Source organism: Motacilla alba, chromosome 2 (genome assembly GCF_015832195.1).
Source record: "Motacilla alba alba isolate MOTALB_02 chromosome 2, Motacilla_alba_V1.0_pri, whole genome shotgun sequence".
In the NCBI taxonomy this organism is placed as follows: domain Eukaryota; kingdom Metazoa; phylum Chordata; class Aves; order Passeriformes; family Motacillidae; genus Motacilla; species Motacilla alba.
Window position 1 is genome coordinate 121,008,154 of NC_052017.1, and position 20,418 is coordinate 121,028,571.

At 35.6% G+C, this 20,418-nt stretch overlaps 1 protein-coding gene across 2 annotated transcripts in view; it reads left to right on the forward strand.

The window, feature by feature from the left end:
• The window catches only part of HNF4G (hepatocyte nuclear factor 4 gamma), a 62,584-nt gene that overhangs the window by 23,986 nt on the left and 18,180 nt on the right, over positions 1-20,418 (forward strand). The window contains exons 2-3 of one of the 2 annotated variants that reach the window (XM_038128801.1): positions 1,156-1,261; positions 19,084-19,252. In XM_038128801.1, coding sequence (XP_037984729.1) covers positions 19,107-19,252 — 146 coding nt within the window. In that variant the 5' untranslated portion in view covers positions 1,156-1,261; positions 19,084-19,106. Of the gene's footprint in view, positions 1-1,155; positions 1,262-15,517; positions 16,115-19,083; positions 19,253-20,418 lie in introns of those variants that run through there. The other variant, XM_038128800.1, reaches the window with a different exon arrangement.

The following is a 20,418-nucleotide window of genomic DNA, read 5'->3' on the forward strand; positions in this document are numbered from 1 at the left end:
ATAATGCCAGAATCAATCTGATATGCTGGTGTAACAGTATCACTTCTGAGGACAGAAAGTACTGATGGGCTAATAATTTTACTGCTTTCTATTTTGCATGCGCTGCAGTTTACAAAATCAATAAAGAATGTAGTACCTCAGCAGACTTACGATTTAGACTGTAAGAATCTCTGTTCTTGACTAAAGTCCTGTTGTATCTAAATAAGGGGAGTTAGTTTTATCCCTAGTATTTAGAAGTGATTTTCTGTGTTGTCACTTTCTTCCAAGGGAAAGTAGGATGTATTACCCATAAGGTTTCAAGTAATGTAAAAGGCAAAAGAATGCTGCTGAAGCAGGCAGATATTTTTGAAAAATGAAAAGCTAAAAATGGCATGCTTTTATTTGGATCTTAAGAGCATGAAGTTATATTTGGGGTGAAGAAAGCAAATTGTCTTTCAAAACTTTATGAGTGACCAGAGCATATTTTGTTGGATTTAAGAGTTGCTCATAAATGCATAGACTACACATACATAAAAATATATAGAATTAATTGGCAACATTGAAATAAATATATATAAAGCAATAAATTGGTACAGCCTGCATAGTTAAAGCTTAGCATTTAAAAGTGCAGCTCACCCCACCAAGAAAAGTCAGCAAGTCTGCAAGAGTTGTAAAGAAGTTCTCAAGGTTACTACAAAATGTCCCTTTGTTTTGTGCCTTCATCCTTTTTGAAATGCTGTGCACATAGTCAAATTAAAATTGTTTTTCTTTCAGGCTTTTCTACTAGAAATCCTGTTTTACTTTGTAGTTTACCCAGTTTACCTAAACATTAGTCATCCAAAGAGCAGGGGATCTTTTATTCATATGCTTCTATGTCAACAGAACTGCAGTCTTAAAAACCATTTTGTCTTCTATTCCCTATATGTAATCCTTCCAGATAGTATTTCAAGACATTGTATAAATTCCATGCTTTTTTACTCTATAAGTGGAAGAAAATCTGGCATCAATGTTGTCTGATGACTTAAGCATTTTCTTTAATCTTCAGAAATGCCATTATACCTTGAATGAAAGCACGGTATTCTCAACCTTTATAATCCAAATAAGAATTTTATTTAGGAGCATAGTTGGTTTGCATTTCAGGTAGCTTAGCATTTATTTTACTCTTATTGGCTGCAGGTATTACCAAGAAATGAGGATGGAAACACAGCCTAGGAAATCAGCCTTTCCTCATCTGTGTATGAAGAACTGAAGTGTCTGTGCTTTATAGTTTTCTTTTTTGAATGTAAGTAAAGTTTTGCTGCATGCTTCACTAACATCCTTGCTTGCTCAAGACTGTATCAAGTTGGCTGGCCTATTTAAACATGCCTCTCACTGAGAAACTGATGGTCATTTAGAGTTGAATCAATTGTAAAGATCATGTGCTATGAAATTGGAGAAGCTGGTGGTAGGTTAGTGGAAGATATGCACACCCCAAAAACTTTTGCTGAATGGTATCATTATTTTTGTCCACCCAAGGCTGTGTGTGCTCCTTCCTCACCAGGCAGTTGTTCCCTCATCATATCTTATTAGTTTCTCCAGTTGAGATTTTTCCAACATCCTTCAGGGAAAAGTTGGAAGACCTGTGAGCTACTAGTTACTTCTTTCTTTTTCTTAATTGGTATGCTTTAGTCAGCTAATTAAGGACTTTGCAACTCCAACATGTATTGACCATGAAGACCTTATACTTGAAAGCTGAAGATTTTTTTCTGCTGATTTCACTAGACTTTGAATGATATAGATTCTTCAGTTCTGAGCCTTAAATATACATCACTTGAAGAAAAATTTCTTCCCCCTTTCCAGTTGTTAAGTGAATTCTACCTTGAGTGTTTTCCTCTGTCTCCCAGTGAGCTCCATGATTCTTGTTCCTTTCTACTCAGCAGCCGCTTGTGTTTTGAATTCAGTCCCACTTCGTTGGGGGACTGAATCATCATCCCCCCACATCATCCCATCATGATGATTTTTTTGCAAATGTTTCATGTTTATTAACACTACTTTTGCTCAATTTGTGCAAACATCTTTTGGAGTTGTTACAATTTGATTTTCTGTCAGGGATAGTTCCAAAGAAGAGAAAATGATGGGCAGGGGAAATAATGTTGGTGTATATCTTATTTGCAATTCTAATAATAACTTTGTGAATTTGAACACATTAGTAAAGAGCACTTCGTTCAAGTGCATATTACCACAGAACTTGTTAAACATGCCTAAGAATAATGCTATTCCAATCTGGGCAAATTAGATGGATAACATCATTTACGGCAGTTGTTAATTATGCATCAACTTAATAACAGCATAATTCTGTTAATTGCTTATAACAATGAGGTTAACTTTCTGTCATTGATATTTCTTTAATTTTTAATTAGAATAATACACTTGATATTTTTCACTGGCCACTTTATCAAAAGTAGTCATGATGCAAATGTTCAGCACAATACGACTAGAAGAGATCTCCTGAGTCACCAATTTGGCTGACATCACCAACGCATGTAATACCTTTCATAAATTTCTATTCCATGTCGTAAAAGCAGTTAGGTTCCTCGCCTCTGCTGCCCAAATGGACGAGTTTTGTTGCAGTGCCATAACCCTGACATGTTTAGAAGCTTTCCACTTGCCAGCCTCAAATTTATATCTTTGTTCTTATGGCAGAATTGTTTTATTGTCTAAATAAGTTTTTCCCCTATGTAGCTTACAGTGCATGATTTATTTGTAGAATAAACTCCCTCTCACTTTTCACTTTCCTGAGATGAGCAAACCAACTCCTTTTAGTCTCCTTCAGTAAGATCTACATTCTTTTGCCCTGAACATGGCTGGCAAGCCATTAGCGCTCCTTAATTCCAGCTGTAATGGCAGCTTTTAACTTCACTGCTCGCATAGATGGAAGCAGAAATGCCATTCACTGTCAGATGAATGACAGATAGCAGGAGGTGTAGATGAGTACTGCTGGCTGTAGGAAATGAGTCCAGAAATGATTGGCTGGCTTCTTATTCTGGCTAAAGTAACAGATACGGCAGTGTCTTAATTAGAGCTGTTTGAGACAGCTAAGTGAATTTTTTCAAACCAAATCCATCATGGTAATTTTATTTATGTATACACCTGAAAAATAGGGAGTGTTATTAATGCTAGTAATTTAGCCTGGGCAGGCTAGAAAGCTGTTGTGATTCTCAGGGAATAAAAATTTCATTGAGAATTGTGATTCTGAGAAACAACTGGAGAACAATTCTTTACTAGGGAGACAGTTAGAGGACTAGCTAGGGAAAAACTGTTCTGTGAAGCACCAAAGAGTCTTGGTAGACAGTAAGCAGAGCATGACCCAGCACTGAATCCCAGGAGAAGAGGGCCAACAGCATCCTGGGCTGTATTAGCAGGGCTCAGGGAAAGTATTATTTCCTTTTACTCAGCACTCGTCAGATGATATCTAAAATGGTGCATCATTCCCACTCACCCCCTTCTTTCTGTGAGGAAATAAATTGATTAACTGAAGAAAGTTCAGTGGAGGGCCACTAAGATGGTGAGGGGCTGACACACCTGACCAGCTGAGGAGAAGCTAATGGACCAGAGTTGCTTCAGCCTAGAGATGGCTTTGTGGGAGACACCCTCACAGCAGCCTCTGGTACCTTAAGGCTGTTTGTGAAAAGATGGACTTTCACAGTTGTGCAGGTAAGAGTGCTATGATGGCTAAGAAGACTAGAAGTCTATGGGTATAAGCTGAAATCAAAGTATTTCAGACTGAATGTAAGGAGAAAAATTCCTGTTGTGGGAATCAGGGAACACCAGGTCCAGTAGGAAAACAGTGCCCAGAGAGGTTAGGCAGTTACCATTCTTCAAAGTATTTTTGGATGTGAGTATTTTAAGCCCTTAGCAACCTGGTGTGACCTGCATTGAGAAGAAAGTTGAACCTGATGATCTCCTGAAAACCTTGAAGTAAAGGATTAAGAATGTATTGAAGATACCTTATGTCCATAGTAGTTTTTGATAAAGTCCTCCTTTTGGACTCATAAAACTTGCTAATGGATTTCATACAAATACCCAGTAATTTAGTTTTCTCCTGTTTCTCTTCTTACTTGACTGGGTTTTATATTCATATCCCTTTCAGAAAATAACTCTTGAAGTAATATTTTCTTTTGAACTTTAATTTTTATTTCTCTTTTTCCTTTTCTTTCTGTTTTTCCTTTTCTTTTTCTTCATTCATTTCAAAACAATGTAATACAGCAATCTGCTAAAATATCACCCTAGTACTTTTAATTTACTTCTGTCTTGGAAATTAGCAAACAGCCCAGTATCCTGTTACACCTTTGATTATTTGTTTTTCTCTCCTAAATGGTGAAAAGCGTGACTTCACTTATGTAAAATCAAATTGTTTACAGAAAAGATTGTGTCTTCATGTTTTTTTAGTATTTAGTACTTTAAGTATTCAATAATTCTGAACACTTTGTGTTCCTAAAGGACTACTTCTGCCACACTTCCCAGGAATGATTGGTTTTCAGATATTTTTAACTGTTCCTTTCAAGATTACAGTAGACAACAGTACTGTAGTTTTGTTTCTTTTTTTTTCCCCAAGAACACTTATGTAGATCAAATGAGACAAGTCAGTCTTCAACTAGAAAATATTCTGATGTTTCCTATCCCTAAGATTTATTATATGTAAAAAGAAAAGTAAGTGTAACAGAGTAGTTTCAGTGTTGTTCAGAGTTTTACTTACTCAAAAGCCCAGGCAAGCCCAAGTTTTATCAAGAAGCGCCATCTTCATTAGACCAAGCACGACTTTCACTTCAAACAGCCACCACTGCTATTCTTTTTGGTTTGGCTGTTATGTTATTGATAGATTTAGCAGTCAGACACTACAACTGCTATACTCTGACTGTGAACCTTACATCACCTTAAAAAGCAAATCATGTTAGTCCTATTTTTACACTCATCTGCAGATTCTGAAAGTTTTCAAATAGCTTATTTGTTGTATGTGTAATCTACTTTAACATAAAGAGGATACACCCAGTAGTGACATTTCCATCACCTAAGTGAAATCATCTTTGTTTCCTTGCATGCAACTGCTACTGACTCATCTTTCCAGATTCCTTAACAAATAGTTCTTTTTGATAAGGAGTCTTTTTTACTGCTTCTTATTTGAAGTTGAAGGACTACATTTTCACAGGAAGTTACTTCTGCCATTCTCGTAAATCAAGAGTATTTAAATACTAATGTATTTTAAATGCTAATTGATTAACAGAACTCAGCAAACATGGACTGTCACCTTAGATATTTTCTCACGTGTCTAGTTAAAGCAATGTTATCTAGAAGATTAATAAATTTTAGGTGTTGTCAGGACATTTAATCAGTAGCAATTACAGTTCACAACTGCTTTTTCTTCTTAATCAGACAGAAAGATGTGTATCTTTATTGCATTTTTTTAAAGAAAACTCCAAAACTTTGGAGTGCAGCAACTTCTATGTGTCTTCAGAGAAATCAGTTGTGATTTCTCATTTTTATCAAAATAGAGTGTAGCTTTGAGAAGGCAGCTTAACTTCAAGCTGTTCCTGTGACTGTGAAAGTGCGTCACAGTCTTGGCCCCAGGAGATGCATCTGAATGGTGTCCCAGCAAGGTGGAGAAGTGACCCGTATCTTCTGCATACCTTGTATTTCTGGTTGTCAGGCCAGAGGAGGTATCAGCCAGGAAAAGAACCTGTGTGCTTGGTGCACCTTCTAAAGAAAATTATAGTCCTGTCCTTTGGTCGTGGGGATTTTGGGTGCTCATTCACAAACCAGGGATGCAGGCAAGACCATGCAGGACAACTGTCCCCCTTTTAGATATAGTAACTTAATATTTTATTTGTTGCTTTCTGAGGAATGTTCTTCATCTAGCTTATTTTTAGTTTGATTTTTAAGTCAGTTTCTGTTAATCCTCAATTGATATAATGCATTATTTTATGGTTTCACACATTGCCATTTTCTTGTGAAGTTGGCTGACTCTTTTCTTGAAGCTCACACCCTCTGAAATGTATTCAAGTTGGTGAAAATATTAATTATTGAGCTAGGAAACTAAAAATATTTTAATTTTTTTTTAAGATATAAAGGATGTTTTCCCTGGTATTCGTAAGCTGTAGCAGTTCTGCTATATGATATATTACCAGTTTTGAGAACATGCTCCAGTGGAAAGTGTTGGAGGTGGGTCTCCATCCAGGCTCTCCCCCTTCAGCTCTCTTCTCAGATTTTGGGGAGTCATTTGTGTAGATTCACCTCACCTAACTCTAGGTGTTGCAATTGTTTGAGCACTTTAATTAGACAACCAGTGGGAAGAAATGGAGATGATCCAGTTCAACCTCCTGTTAAAGATAAGTTTGAGCAATCTGTTTAGATGTGCCTGTTTCTGATCATTATATACAAAGGGAATTGAATGTTTGGTTTGTGTGCAGGCAATTCTGTTGTAGACACGTGAGCTCAAGTGTCATAAACACTATCTTCAGTTGTCCTTTGCCTCATTTCTCTGTTTATTAAAAGGGGATTATAATTTGTTCCTCTCTCACAGATGGGGAAATAATGTTACTGATTGCAAAATTCCCAGATAAAATGATGGAGCCTTCCTACATGAATACATTAAAAACTAGGAATACAGCCGTATGAATGTTGTTCAGGTCCAGAAAATCCACATACACCCAACTGTTACCTATACTATTGGAGGTAAACTGGATCATGTAACCTACATTATTGCAGCTACACATAATTTTTCATATTTTATCTTGATGACTTGCATGTTTTTTTTTAATGCATAACTGTACTTATGACCATTTCTCAAAGTTTCCTCTTACTTCCTCTCAAGATAGAGACCAATTAAAACCTTGCTAGACTTTTCTCATATCTTCCATGCCAGTGATTTTTTTCCTGCTCAGCTCAATCAGTGTTCTGGCTTCATTAGTTAGAAGAGATGCAGCCCAACTTATTTTCTAATGTTTATCATCAGCTTTTAAAACAGACTTCTACTGATTTTGAACTTGTTAAAATCACTGTTTTAAATCTGTTGGGAGCAGATATATCTGTACTTCTATGAAGTCACAGTATTTAATGTTTAGTTTCTACCTGGGAACACACCTAACCTGTTAAAATTAAAGAGATAACCACTGGCCAATGGAAGAGCATCTGTATATGTACAGTAAAGCAAAGACTTGAGCTCCTTCTCCAGAGGATTCTGCTTTGTGCTCACTGGGATGTCTATCTTCTGTGCTTAGGGTATAGATGCCTCTGCCAATAAAGATATCAGGTGTCCTTGACCTCCCTGATTTTAAGACAGCTCTGTTATTTGAATTTTCAAAGAGATACTTCTGTCAGCTCATGTCTGGTGAAAGCAAGAAATACTTTGTTCTCTTAAGAAATATAATGTCATAATTTTAGGGAGAAGGCTTCAGGAAAACCTTATGGGAGGCTTTCAGTAGCTGAAGGTGGCCTACAAGAAGGCTGGAGAGAGATTTTTTATAAGGGCATGCAGTGATAGGACAAGGAGGAAAGGATAGAAACCAAAAGAGAGTGGATTTAAATTGGACATTAGGAAGAAATTATGTGAGGATGGTGAGACACTGAAGGAGGTTGTCCAGAGAAGCTATGAATGCCCCATCCCTGGAAGAGTTCAAGGTCAGGCTGGAGGGAGTTTTGACCAGCTTGGTCCAGTGGAAGGTGTCCCTGCCCATGGCAGAGGAGTTGGAGCTAGATGATCTTTAAGGTCTTTTTCAACCCTAATCATTCTATGGTTTTATAAAAATCAGGGTATTGTACACACATGCCTTCCTAGGCTGTGAGTTGTTCTAAAATCTTACTTGTTTGATGAATAAAATTGAGTTATTTTGATACTTTAAAGAGCTGATCCGAAATATGGTTGAAACAGAGAACATGCCTTTATGCTTTCTTATTGCTCTTTTGTTCAGGGAGTATTTGAAGTTTTTGTTTGTTTGTCATAGTTTCACTCTAAACTGATAGTCTTTACTATGCTCTGAATTTCCTATTTGCTCATTTTTGTAACAATAGCAATTAGAGAACTTGTTTAGCTAAGCATAATCATTCTAGTGTCTTGGAAGAGTTAAACTGAGTGTTGACACAATGTCCTTTCTGCAAGAATGTGATGAGTCAGCTTAGGCTCTAGTTAAAAATTTTAATTTTAGACAGAGTAACTGAAAATGATGGCACTTGTCTGACTATTCAGTTATTTAATTAGCCTTTTACATAGGACCAAGAGTTATATAGTTACTAGCATGGACAGAAGTGTACTGAGTTTGTTTTGAAATGTTATGTAGAATACATAACTCATTCAGCAGAGGATAGAATACAGAAATTAGAAAACTTGCAATGATTGTTTGATCACAAAGAAAATGAAGATTCCAGGCAAGCTAAAAAAAGAGAATACCAAACAAACCTTGCCTTGATACTGGTTAACCTCTTTTTGAACTCTTTTATTGTGTATGACAAAGGCAAGGGTGTTTATCAGTGGAAGAAAAATCTCATTATATGGTATTTCTAAGATAACTGTGAGTAAATTGTAAGTTAATTTTATCTAACTAGCTATATAAAACATTGTTTATGAGCAAGTTTGCATAAAACCTGCCAAGAAGGCTTATTAAGAAATTACTAATCACCTGGGGATGACTGAACAGGACTGCTTAGCCTTGCTTATCAGTAACATGATGGTTTGGTTTTATCTTATGCCTGAATTCTTTCCTCTTTTCTTCTCATTTCATTCTGCTCTCCAGGACAACTCTCTGATTAATTTTCCTGTGTGTAGCAGAAAATAATAAGTTACCTAATTTAAGCAAATAATTAACAAGCGTATCCAGTCATTTAACTGTACCTCAGCAAATCTCACCACAAAATTCTATGCTACAAAAATCCTTTAAGCCCTCTAAATGGTTAACACTTCATAGCTATAGTGACTTTTCAAGAATAAAATGAACTAAAGAATATTAAGTTAAAATAAAAATATTACATAATAAAGTCTACCTAGTAGTAATTCACATACTTAACACTAAACCTAATCTGTTGCAATGTAAAAAGCAAAAGTATCCTGGTTTTTATCCTTCCTCCCCATAAATATGCACAATTTTCTAATAGTGCCTGCTAACCTCAGATAGGGTTTGCAAATCTACTGTTAATCTGGATACAAAGCTAGCACAGAAGTGGATTGAACTGGCAAAATACAAATTTGCTATTAGTTCATGGAGAGAATCTGGACATGGACAATACACTGTGAAGAATTACTAAGAATCTGTATGTAGGAGGGAGAGCTTCCCCCGTCAGATTAATTTTTGTATACTCAGTGATAATTCAAGAGGCAAATTCAGCTGTCACAAAAAAACTGACAATAAATTCCTGTGTGTACATACTTATATATAAACATATGTGTACATAAAACAAGATTTTAAATCTGCATAACATTTGATATCTACATGGCTTACAGTCTACTGTGGACATCCTCCTGGAATGGCTAGATAAAGGAACATAACTATTCTGTGTCCTCAGTCTTTACTGCCTGTCCCTTGTATTTGGCATTCTGTGTTCTGACTGAATAGAAAATACTAGGATTTACTAGACTAGACAAGATTGGAATAGAATAGAATGTTTCAGTTGAGAGGGACTTGCAACAGCTATCTAGTCCAACTGCCTGACCAAATCATCGCTGATCAAATTAAAATCTTGATGAGCATTTGAGCATTTTCTAAAGGCCTCTTAGACACTGGTAGTCTTGGGGCACTGATCACCTCTCTAGGAAATCTTCCATGTTCAACTACCCTCTGGTAAAAAAATTCTTCCCAATGTCCACTCTAAACCTCTCCTGACACAGCTTTGCACCATTCCCATTAAGCCTATCTCTGGATATAAGGGAAAAGAGATCAGCACCTGCATTCCTCTCCTCTTCCCGTCTTCAGAAAGCTGTAGAGAGCAATGAGGCCACGCCTCAGCCTCCGTTTTGAATGACTGTCTTCAAGCTTCCACTTCACCATTACTCATCCTTCTAAATCTTCCCATTGAAATGTGCTGCTTCAACTGGCTCCATCGTGGCCTTCACTCTTCCATCACCCTGACATAATGCTCTCCCTCAGTGCAGCTGAGCAGCTAGCTGTTGACATTTAGTGATGACCCGTAATGCAATGGTCCATGTTTGACCTCTTAGCTGAGATGGCTTTTCCTCAAATATTTCCTGCTTTTGATACTATTTGCTGAAAGGCTGTCACAGATAAACTATGGGTTTCACTAAACTATTGATAAACAGTAGCATGGGACATATGCAAAATGAAGAAGATACTGTCATAATAATTTTGCTCTGTGAGGATTGTGAGTGAATGTAATGTGAGAATCATCCTCAAAACACCTTTCTGTTAAAGAGAGCACAACTAATGATTTGTAAACTGCAATGTGTCATACTTTGTGAGATACTACCCAGGACACTCCTTGATGTATGTGTGCATGTGTAAGTGATAAATAAAATTAGATAGGCCAGATGGCTTTTTCTACCTTCATCTTAAGAGTGGATGTAACATCTTTTTGCATATGACACCATTATATTGCTGTTGCTATCCTAGCATCATATGGTGTCAGTGACACTGTGGTATATAAAGTGAATAAATAAATTATTTATCCTTTTAGAATAAGATGGAGCAAATTATATTTGGAATAAAGAGGGAGAATCTGGAAGCGAGCTATGTCCTCAGCAAGTGCAAATTATCCTTAAAATTATCCTGCAGCAATTATTCTTCAGGCTCAAAATATTTCAGAGCTTTCATATTCCTTTGATATTTCCCCCTAGCTATTGACAGGGCAAATACCGAAGTGGATGCAAGATTAAAATTGTAAATTACTCATCAAAGAATTTGGAGTACTAGATCCCTTACTCAGTTTTGAAACTCTGATGTAGATTACTCACTGACATCTGATAACTATTTTGGGATTTTTCAAGCTCAAAAGTGTGCTGTAGGGTGGGTCTATAGTATTTGACGAGTCAGATACCAGGCATGTTCTTTGTTTTTTATATTTATTCACATTCATGACCGTTGAAGTTGTAGCTGGTTGTTCTGAAAGACGAATAATGTTTTAAGCCAAAAACATAAATATGACAACAATCAGACCTCACAATAATTGTCTGTTCTGTGTTGCGCTAAAATGGAAAAAAAATACCAAAAAACACAACCCTCAACATAACTTATAAAAGAAACCTATATATGCTGTATGTTAGAGTGGAGCTCAACATAGTGAAAGACCAATTTAACTGAAAAAAGAAGCAAATTCAATATGTGTAAGAATCTCCTTTCTATAGAATGCCTGGGGTGGTCTAAGTGTCTAAAAATGTGAGTAATGAAAACAGGCTTAGCCTGGATTTCCCACAAAGATCTGTATTTAAGTTTCACCTGGCATGATTTATTTCAGGTAATCTTACCACCTTGCCTAATAAGTGTGCCATGAAAACCTGTTATTCAGTTCTGGTACTGACTGTGATTTTCTAGTGTTTTGTTTAACCATTTTTTTTAGAACAAAGTGAAAAGTCTAAGTGCCATAAATTTACTTGTTGAAGGTGATAGTTGGTGCTGGGTTTGAGCAGGGTTTGAGATGATGCCTTTGGTCACCTTAGTGGAAGCCTTCATGCTACATATTTATTCTCATGATTCACAAACTGTTCTGAAAAATCCTTTCACATTAACCAGCTCAAAGGCAATTTTGTCCTTGTTTGGCTCTGAAATTTTTGGGGGGCGGGGGGGAGGGGGGCATGACGACGTTATAAGCGTTGCTGTACTCTCTTAGAGTTGTAGAGAAATACGTAGCCATATTTCCGTCATGTTACCTAGGTGTTAAGCAAAAAGGCCATTTCTTTTTGAAGAAGCTTGATAATACACATTTATACTATAATATGCATTTATATTTTGTCACTTATTTTTAGATATAATCCAACTCTAACATTTTTCTTTATTTAAAAAATAAAAAGCCAGTAATTTTTATCACATAAAGCAATGCCCCAGTGTTACAAAGCTTTCCATGTTGAATATGTCAATATGTCATAATTTTATGTTTTAGAACCTGAGCAAACATTTCCCAGTCATTACTCATGGAGCATTTATGAAGCACTTGGGGGTGGGTGCCAGCAGAGCTGATGTGATGGTGACTGGCAGTGTTCTCCCTGGCGCTGAGGGTGTGTTCCAGAAGAGGGAAGCTCAGTCTGTGCTATTACATGGGTGTGTACCTTTGTAAGGCAAAGATGAGATTGCCCATGGGTGTGCGGAAAATTTCACACTGCTCCCTGAGTAGCAAGTTTCTTTTAAATAAACTCTCTGGCTTGGAGGTCCTTGAGTTTACTGTAGTAAGGAAGCATTCTGGCTCAGCTCATATGGTTTATTTGGGGTTTTTTAGTACAGCCTCCATGCATACCCTCTCCTATGTGTGCCAACCATCAAGAGGCAAACAGATCAAAATGTGTGTTTTGCTAGCATTCTGGATAAATATAACAGATTATTGACAAAAACAGGATGCCTTCCAAGTATGTCCACCACAACTCACTGTACTTGCAAAGCAGGAAATAGAGTGAAGGTGTGTTGTTATCCAGAATACATGGGAAACAAGAAAAAAAAAATCCTTTGAATCAACAGGTTTTTCTGGCAACCTACATTTCTCACTAAGCTGGAAATGTAAAAGGATATGTTGCTATTTATTAAAAGAGAAAAACCAAAACTATTTCAGTGGTGATAGTAGTTTGAGATTTGTTTTTATTTTCAGGAAGATTTTTATGGAAATAACCTTGATTTTATTAGGTTGTGCTGTATTTTATACCACAGTCAGAAAGAATGATTACATTTAATATGGAGAGCTGAACAATTAACAGAGTTAATAGTCTTAAAGATAAGATAGGAATGCTATCTGTATGTGATCCTGAGGTCATCAGATTTAAAGAAAAAAAGCAAGAAAATCACATGAACAAAACCATTATTGTGTTGCTTTCTCTTCACAATCACTGCAAAATTTACTTTGAGAAGTTATTTCTTACTCAAATTTACAGTATCACTTATCTCAAAGAAGTGCTTAGCAGTTTGACTAATTACACAGTTTTAAAACTTTTGCTTACCTTAGGCTGATATTTCTTGGCTGTCAGTAGTTGATGACTTGACTTAGACTATTTTATACTACAAGCTGCAGTGACATTCAGAATTTGAAAAACAGTGTAGGTGTCCAATATGAAAAGAAATCTGCTGTGAGGAAGTCTGAATACTAGTGAACAGTATAAAGCTTGAACAGACATGAGACCAAAAGCTGTTCATCATTACCTTCTTTCGTCAAATGCTCTAATTCCAAGACTGCCTTCTAATCCACCTAAGGCTGAAAGAAAACATATTAATATTTTACCATAGTGATTTAGTATACATTAATTGTTCATGATGTACTTCATGATGCCAAAAATCCCCCAGAAAGCTCATTTTTATGAGTGCAAGATTTGACTGTAAGAAGTTTCCTTAGCAAAACATGAAAACATAGTATAAAGAATGTCTTTCCTATAGCATACATTTTTCCATATTAAAAAATCAATTGAAATGAGTTTTTATATGACAGAAGTATGAAGGGTCAATTCATTCCCTCTCTTTAGCAGTCACTAAGGGACCTGTTTTGGCAGCATTGAAGAAGTTCTGCTAACAGCAGAGGGAATAGTAGGATTTGATCATGTCATATATGATATCTTCCATTTTCCATTCATTTCCTTATTTTAAATTTACTTATGTGCCAGAATGTTTTCAGGGTTAGAATTTTGAAATTAAAAAAATGCAATGGATGTGTTTGTAAGCATACAATTTTGGTATTAAAAAGCTAGATAATATTTATAGAACATATTATCAAAAAGTGTACACTGAAAACAATAGATAATTCTAGTTAACATGTAAGCCTTTTTATATTATGCAAAGTAGCATGTTAAGGGAATGAATCATTTTTTATGTAACTATTAATTACTTTTATAGCAAATACTATACAAATACAACAAATGGTTGTAGCAAATACAACAAATTCTGCTACAGAAGAAACTTTTCAAACTGAGCCATCAGGTAATATAAAATTATTCCATCTCATGATGAAATTACAGTGATTTCCTAAACAATATTGGCTGTCAACAAATAGCTTTTCAACAATCTTAATTTAATATACTTATTTCAGTAAAAGAAAGAAATATTAGCTGTGTTTAAAAACTGTGAAACCTTGTACACTTCCACTACTGTGAAATTACACTTTCTGAGTAATTTTTTTCCATGACTGTAGGCAGTAAATATTCTAAAATTTCAGTCATATTCTTAAATATCTTTTAAAATTGCCATATTTTGTATTATTTGTCTTCTGCCATGTACAGGAAGTATCTGTAGTCATATCAGCTGCTCTTTTTAAGAAGTAACTTTCACAGTTTTTTGATATCTCATTAAATATAATGATGGATGAATGATTTAGAGGAAAATGAATAGCAGTAGGTTGAAAAGGACAGCCCCTGTGGAGACCCTCCAAAATCTGAGGAGAATTTGTGCAAGCAGTAACACAACTGTAAATACACTTTGGTTCAGGGATAGATCTGTGAATTATACAAGAATCCTGTTGTCATAATTATGTTACTGGGCTCTGCTGAGTCAGGAGGAGAACTAGCCTGAGACTGCATCTACATGTTCACCAGGAGACAGGATGATTTGTGACTCTCAGGTAACCCTGGGGACATGTATATTAGAAGGATGAATTTTGAAAGGCTTTTTTGTAGGTATTTTAGTTTAATTTTTTTCTCCTTGATTGGTAGCTTGTCTGTCATAAATTTATTTTTAAAATATTTATTTAGTTATTTAATCAAGAAGTTAATTTATGGTGCCCATTTACAGCTACTTTGACTGAATAGGAACTGCAGACACTTTTCCATTCAAATATGCATTTCAATGTTGTATATACAGTTACTAGCTCTTCTTAATTAGGCATAAACTGGGTAGTTTTCTTATATATGTAATCTTTGTTTAACTGTTTTTGGGAGTGCAAAGGGTAGTTTTCTGTAAAAAAATGTATTGAGAATAATAACATTTGGAATTCTGCTATCCAACATTTGAAAACACCAGATTAGCAAGTGAAATTCTCCTGTTCAGCTATATATTTGGCACAGATTCAAGCAGCTTTACAGGAGGGTTTTTAACTGGTTTTGTACACACCATGTCTACCAGCTGATGAGCTGTGGACCTACCCAGAGATTCTTCATTACAGAGAAGGTGATTAATATTTCTTGGCACTTGGAAATGCCATGCAGCCATCACATTTTGTGTGAAGAAGGGTTAGAGCAGGAAGCCATGGTCTGAGAGGCTGCAGGGTACAGTGCCTGGAGCCAGTGCAGCAGCACAGTGTGTGATGGAGGGGACTTATGAATGGGCCTTGCTGCAGACTTGTGTGACTTGAAGCCTTGTTTAAGGATGCCTACAGAGCTAAGTCATTGCCAGTGGGAAAGAACATTGCCAGCTGTAAAATGGGAGATTTTACAGCTGTCTTTTAAAATATGTAGGTAGGTGATTTGGGTATAGTTTGAGATAGTCCATAATCATATCACATTTCCTTATTGTTCTGAAATGAGAAAGCAAAATGGCAAATGAACTTAGTTTCTACATAGAACAACCAGAGCAGTTTGTTTAGAACTGTTCGTACCACACATTGACAGCAAAATGTGCAGCAAGGCATGAGGGATGGGAAGCTTCCTGCACGTCCTTGGGTTCGTGCAAGAACTGGAACCAGTACAACTCCTGATAAGATTATTTCAAAAAGCATTCCAAGATTATCAGAAAGGTTGCACTGTATCATAAAAGAAAAAAAAGAAATACCCAGGTGAAATACAGCAAGCAGAAGCAGTTTTCCAGCTCCTCCCATTGCCACACTCAAGTGACACAGTTATAGTTAACTTTGGATTATCAATCACTGTGAAACAGAATGGGAAGGTTGTACATTTGAACAGCTTTTTCACTGCTTTTGCATTCAATGATGCGGCTCTCAGAACCAATACTGGACATGGAAATGGCAAACTACAGTGAAGTTTTAGATCCGACGTATACAGCACTGGAGTTTGAAACTATGCAGATTCTGTATAATGGCAATGGTGAGTTCTTCTCTTTGAGGCAAATTCAAGCCAGTTAACAGAAAAAGTGAAATGTAGTAATGCTATAAGGTGTTAGTTAAATGTTTTATTAATGGAGCATTTGGGGGTTGTTTTCAAACTACAAATCTGCTCTCTTACACTTCATCACTGACTCTGAGTTAGGAACATAATAGTTCTTTAAGGAAAATAAAAGAGAGGTTATATATAATAAAGTAGCTGTACTGTCACCAGTCAGTTAATCAAAGGGGAAAAAAAAAACCAGTCTATTCAGCAGTTGTTTTATTTACTGTAAGACAAATGAATAACTAGTATTGACAGTTTCGACATGGAAGTATATTTTGTATATAACTTTCAGAAGGAAAGGAAAAAATTATCTAGAGGTTTATGAAAAAAATAGCTACTGTTTCTTGATGCCTAGTTTCTAATTGTTATACTAATATTTTTTAATTTAAGTATTAATCTAGCTAAGTGTATATATGCATGAGAGTGATTTAAAAAGAATCACATAGGGTTTCTAGAGGATAATGTTTAGTTGAGAAAAAGTATTTGCATTTGGCTAATGCAACACTTTAGGCAGATTTTTTTATATGCAGTTTTTGAGAATTTTTCTCAATAAGTTATGCTTGAAATAGAAAGCACACCATTTCATTCTGCCATCTAGTACTGACAAAAAAAAGTGAATAAAAGTGTCAAACAAGTGAAACTATTCAAAAATGGCCTTCCAAATATTTTAATACACTAAAAATATTGGTTTATTGTGTCTTAAAGTATAATTCATAGTTCTATAGTAGTATGTATTTTTAAAAGGCAGAACCTTCTATGCAGTGATTTGCAGGAAAAATGTTTAGCACCTGCCATATAGAACCTAATTAACTTTTTATTGTTGGGCTTTAAATTTTATCTGAATTTCTGATGTTAAATTACAGCAAGCTTAGTAAACAGAAGGTTAGATTTGGTTATCAATTTAGGAAGAAAAAAACAGAACTTTATGTGCTAACTAAATTTGTAGTTGTCAACAATGATTATGTAACTTTAGATGATTTCTCTGCTTTTTGTTCTAATATAGGTATTTCATTGGTCATATGGTTTTTGCTGAATAGCACCCTTTTGGATCTGTTAATGTTAAATAAAATGAGAAGGCAGATTAGGGAGGTTATGCTTGGTTGCATTATGTGTTGGTGATAGAGCTGGTTAAATTATCACTGTAAGTGATTAGCTTGATAATTATTAGTTATCAGGTTCAGCCTTTTTATGTTTAGAGTTTGTTTTGAGATAAGCCTAAGTATTTTCTTATAGCATTTATTAAAACATTGTTACAGTGCTAGTTTGGAACTGAAAGCTGCCCCTTATGAACCTTCCTGTGCATCTTTTCTATCTCTTTAAATTAATTAGGAACATTTAGAGAAGTTTAACAAACCATGTTCAGGCAGATTACACAGTTCTGTTGAAATCAAAGAATTTTTTGACATCAGGTCAGTTTTCTAGACATTTTGGTTCAAAATAATACCAAAGAAAATAAGTATGCCCTTATGTGTATATATATGTATATATATATATATATGTATGTGTATATATATATATATATATATATATATATATATATGTGTGTGTGTGTGTATATATATATATGTATATATATGTGTATATATATCTATGTGCTCACAACTTATATTGCTGTGAAATATTTCATCATAACATTTAAATACTGTATTTTCAGTTATTCTGCTATATGATGCAAAGCTAAAAAACTCCAAAAGAAAGGTCTTATATTTATCTAAAGCAATTCTTTACCCTAGTTTAAACATAGTTTAAAATTTTCCAGTCATGACAATCTAAGAACTGAATTCTCACCTTTAAGATTTCTTTTTGTTTAATAACTTTTAATGTAATTCCTATCAATTACAGCTCCATAAAACAAAACAAAACAGAAAGGTTGCTTCTCTCTCTGTCTAAAGAACTCTTTAACTTTTAAGCTCTGTGGGACGCAATGAAAATTTTAAAATGTATTTGTGTTTTACAGTTTGGTTGGGTCTATACAACATGAGTAATATTATGTATCAATATTAACAGCTTTACTCTTCATCCTGTATACTGTTCATGAACTCATGTACTTGACGATTGAATTCATTTTTTAATATCTGATTAATGTAACACTCTTTCCTCTCCTGAACAAAACAGCTAAAATTGCTTAGGATATGTTTTCCTTCCATTTAAACCAGAAGTAAAATAGGAAAAGCTATTTTGCAGTTGTTTCATTGAACACATCTGTTAACATTGCAACTCAAAAAATAAATATAGCTGGTTTGATTTCAGGTGATTTTATTCAGTTGTGTTAACCATATTCAGTGACTAATTGTTTATTAATCAAGTAGCTAATATTCTGTGCAAGGAATGACTGCACCAGTGCTCCTGTCCAAAAGTATCTTCGAGGAAATAAGAGACATGTTAAGAGTATGTTAATACTCTTAGCATGTATTTTTGTTGTTTTGGTTTTTTTTTTTAATTAAGTTTTACAAAATCCTTCTTTTTTTGTTTATTTTTTTAATGTCATAAATCTTTGTAAGAGAGTTGCCAGCTATTGCCAGCTTATATGAAACTGATACATGAGATCTTTACCAATTAAGCTGTTTGTGCCAAAGTTCCTCTTCATGTTAGTAGGAACATATGTAGGAACATTTATAATTATAAATGCAGTGGTGTGCTTTAATTTTTAGTCCTTCAGCTGAAAAGATTTTAGAGCACCATTATTTGTTGTTATGAACTTCATAAATTCTTTTAACATCTCTATCACTTTGAAAGTGTTCATGTCAGTAAGAACCAGATGTAATCAGATGGGTCATGCTATATAAATCCTAAGTGGCAATTAAAAGAGAAAAGGCCAGAAAAAGCCTCTGTTTAGGTACAATCTGTTCATGGGGTGGTTTTTGGAAGTCTTATCCATAACTATGTATGTTCTTGTCTCTTGTCAGAAAGTTCAGGAGAAGCTGTCAACATGAATGCTGCTGACAACGGGGTCAGTAGTCTCTGTGCAATATGTGGAGACCGAGCGACCGGAAAACATTATGGTGCTTCCAGCTGTGATGGATGCAAGGGATTTTTTAGACGTAGCATAAGGAAAAACCACGTCTATTCATGCAGGTATTTCAAAAGTTAATATAGAGGCACTAAATTATTGAATTTAAGCAAAAATTACATTTATACTTTATCAGAATTTTTCAATTATGTCAGGGGATTTTCAGCTTTTTCTTAAGGAATGCTACTTGATACTATACATTCCAGAAACTATGTTCCAGGTGCTTGATGATATTATTGATATCATTACATCACTCAGAAGCTGTTTCATTATGATTACAAAAGTCATCTTCTGAAATAAAAAGGAAAAATTATATTTTCACTTCAGTGTGAAAACTGTAATACTTGTTTTCTAAAATTCTTTCCTTATGAAAGTAGTTTCTGAATAGAAAGTCTAAGATTTATGAATCTTGTTTTAAGGACTGTACAAACACATCTGCACATATTCCCACCTGGTGTGACACACAGGTCTTTTGGGCAGCCATTTCCCCCTGTCTGTCTGAATGACAATCTGTTAATTTCCAAATGGTTCCCAAAATATCACACTGCACCATGTTTGATGAAATTATCTGTGTAGGCTCAGGGCTACAAACTGTCCATTTTGTGTCATGAGCAGAATATATAGAAAACAAATGCATTTGAACAAATCACTGAAGGGGAATATTGGGTTTTCATGCCAAGGTTTTGGTAGCAATGGGGCTACAAAAGTGGATTCTTGTGAGAAGCTGTCAGCAGTGTCCCCTGTGTCTCGTGAAGCCAATGCCAACCAACTCCAAGATGGCCAAAGCTGAGTTTTGCTATTAGCAATGGTAGTAATAATTGGGGGCGGATAATGTATTCAAGAAGAAAAAATATTTATTGTGCAGAAAAAAATTGTAGGCAGAGAAGAGATTAATGACAATGTGAGAGAGGAACAGCTCTGCAGACATCAAGGTCAGTGGAGAAGGAGGGGGAGGATGTGCTCTAAGTGCTGGAGCAAAGGTTCTCCTGCAGACCATGATGGGGCAAGTGTCCCTGTGAAATCTGTGGAAATCCACAGGGGAGTAGATATCCACCTGCAGCCCATGGAGGACCCTCTGCTGGATAAGGTGTATGCCCGAAAGAAGGATGTGACCCCATGGGAAGACTGTGCAGCAGCAGGCTCCTGGCTGGACCTGTGGCCCCATGGAAGGAGGACCCCACACTGGAGAAGGTTTTCTTGCATGACTGTTGACCCTGAAAGGGAACCATTG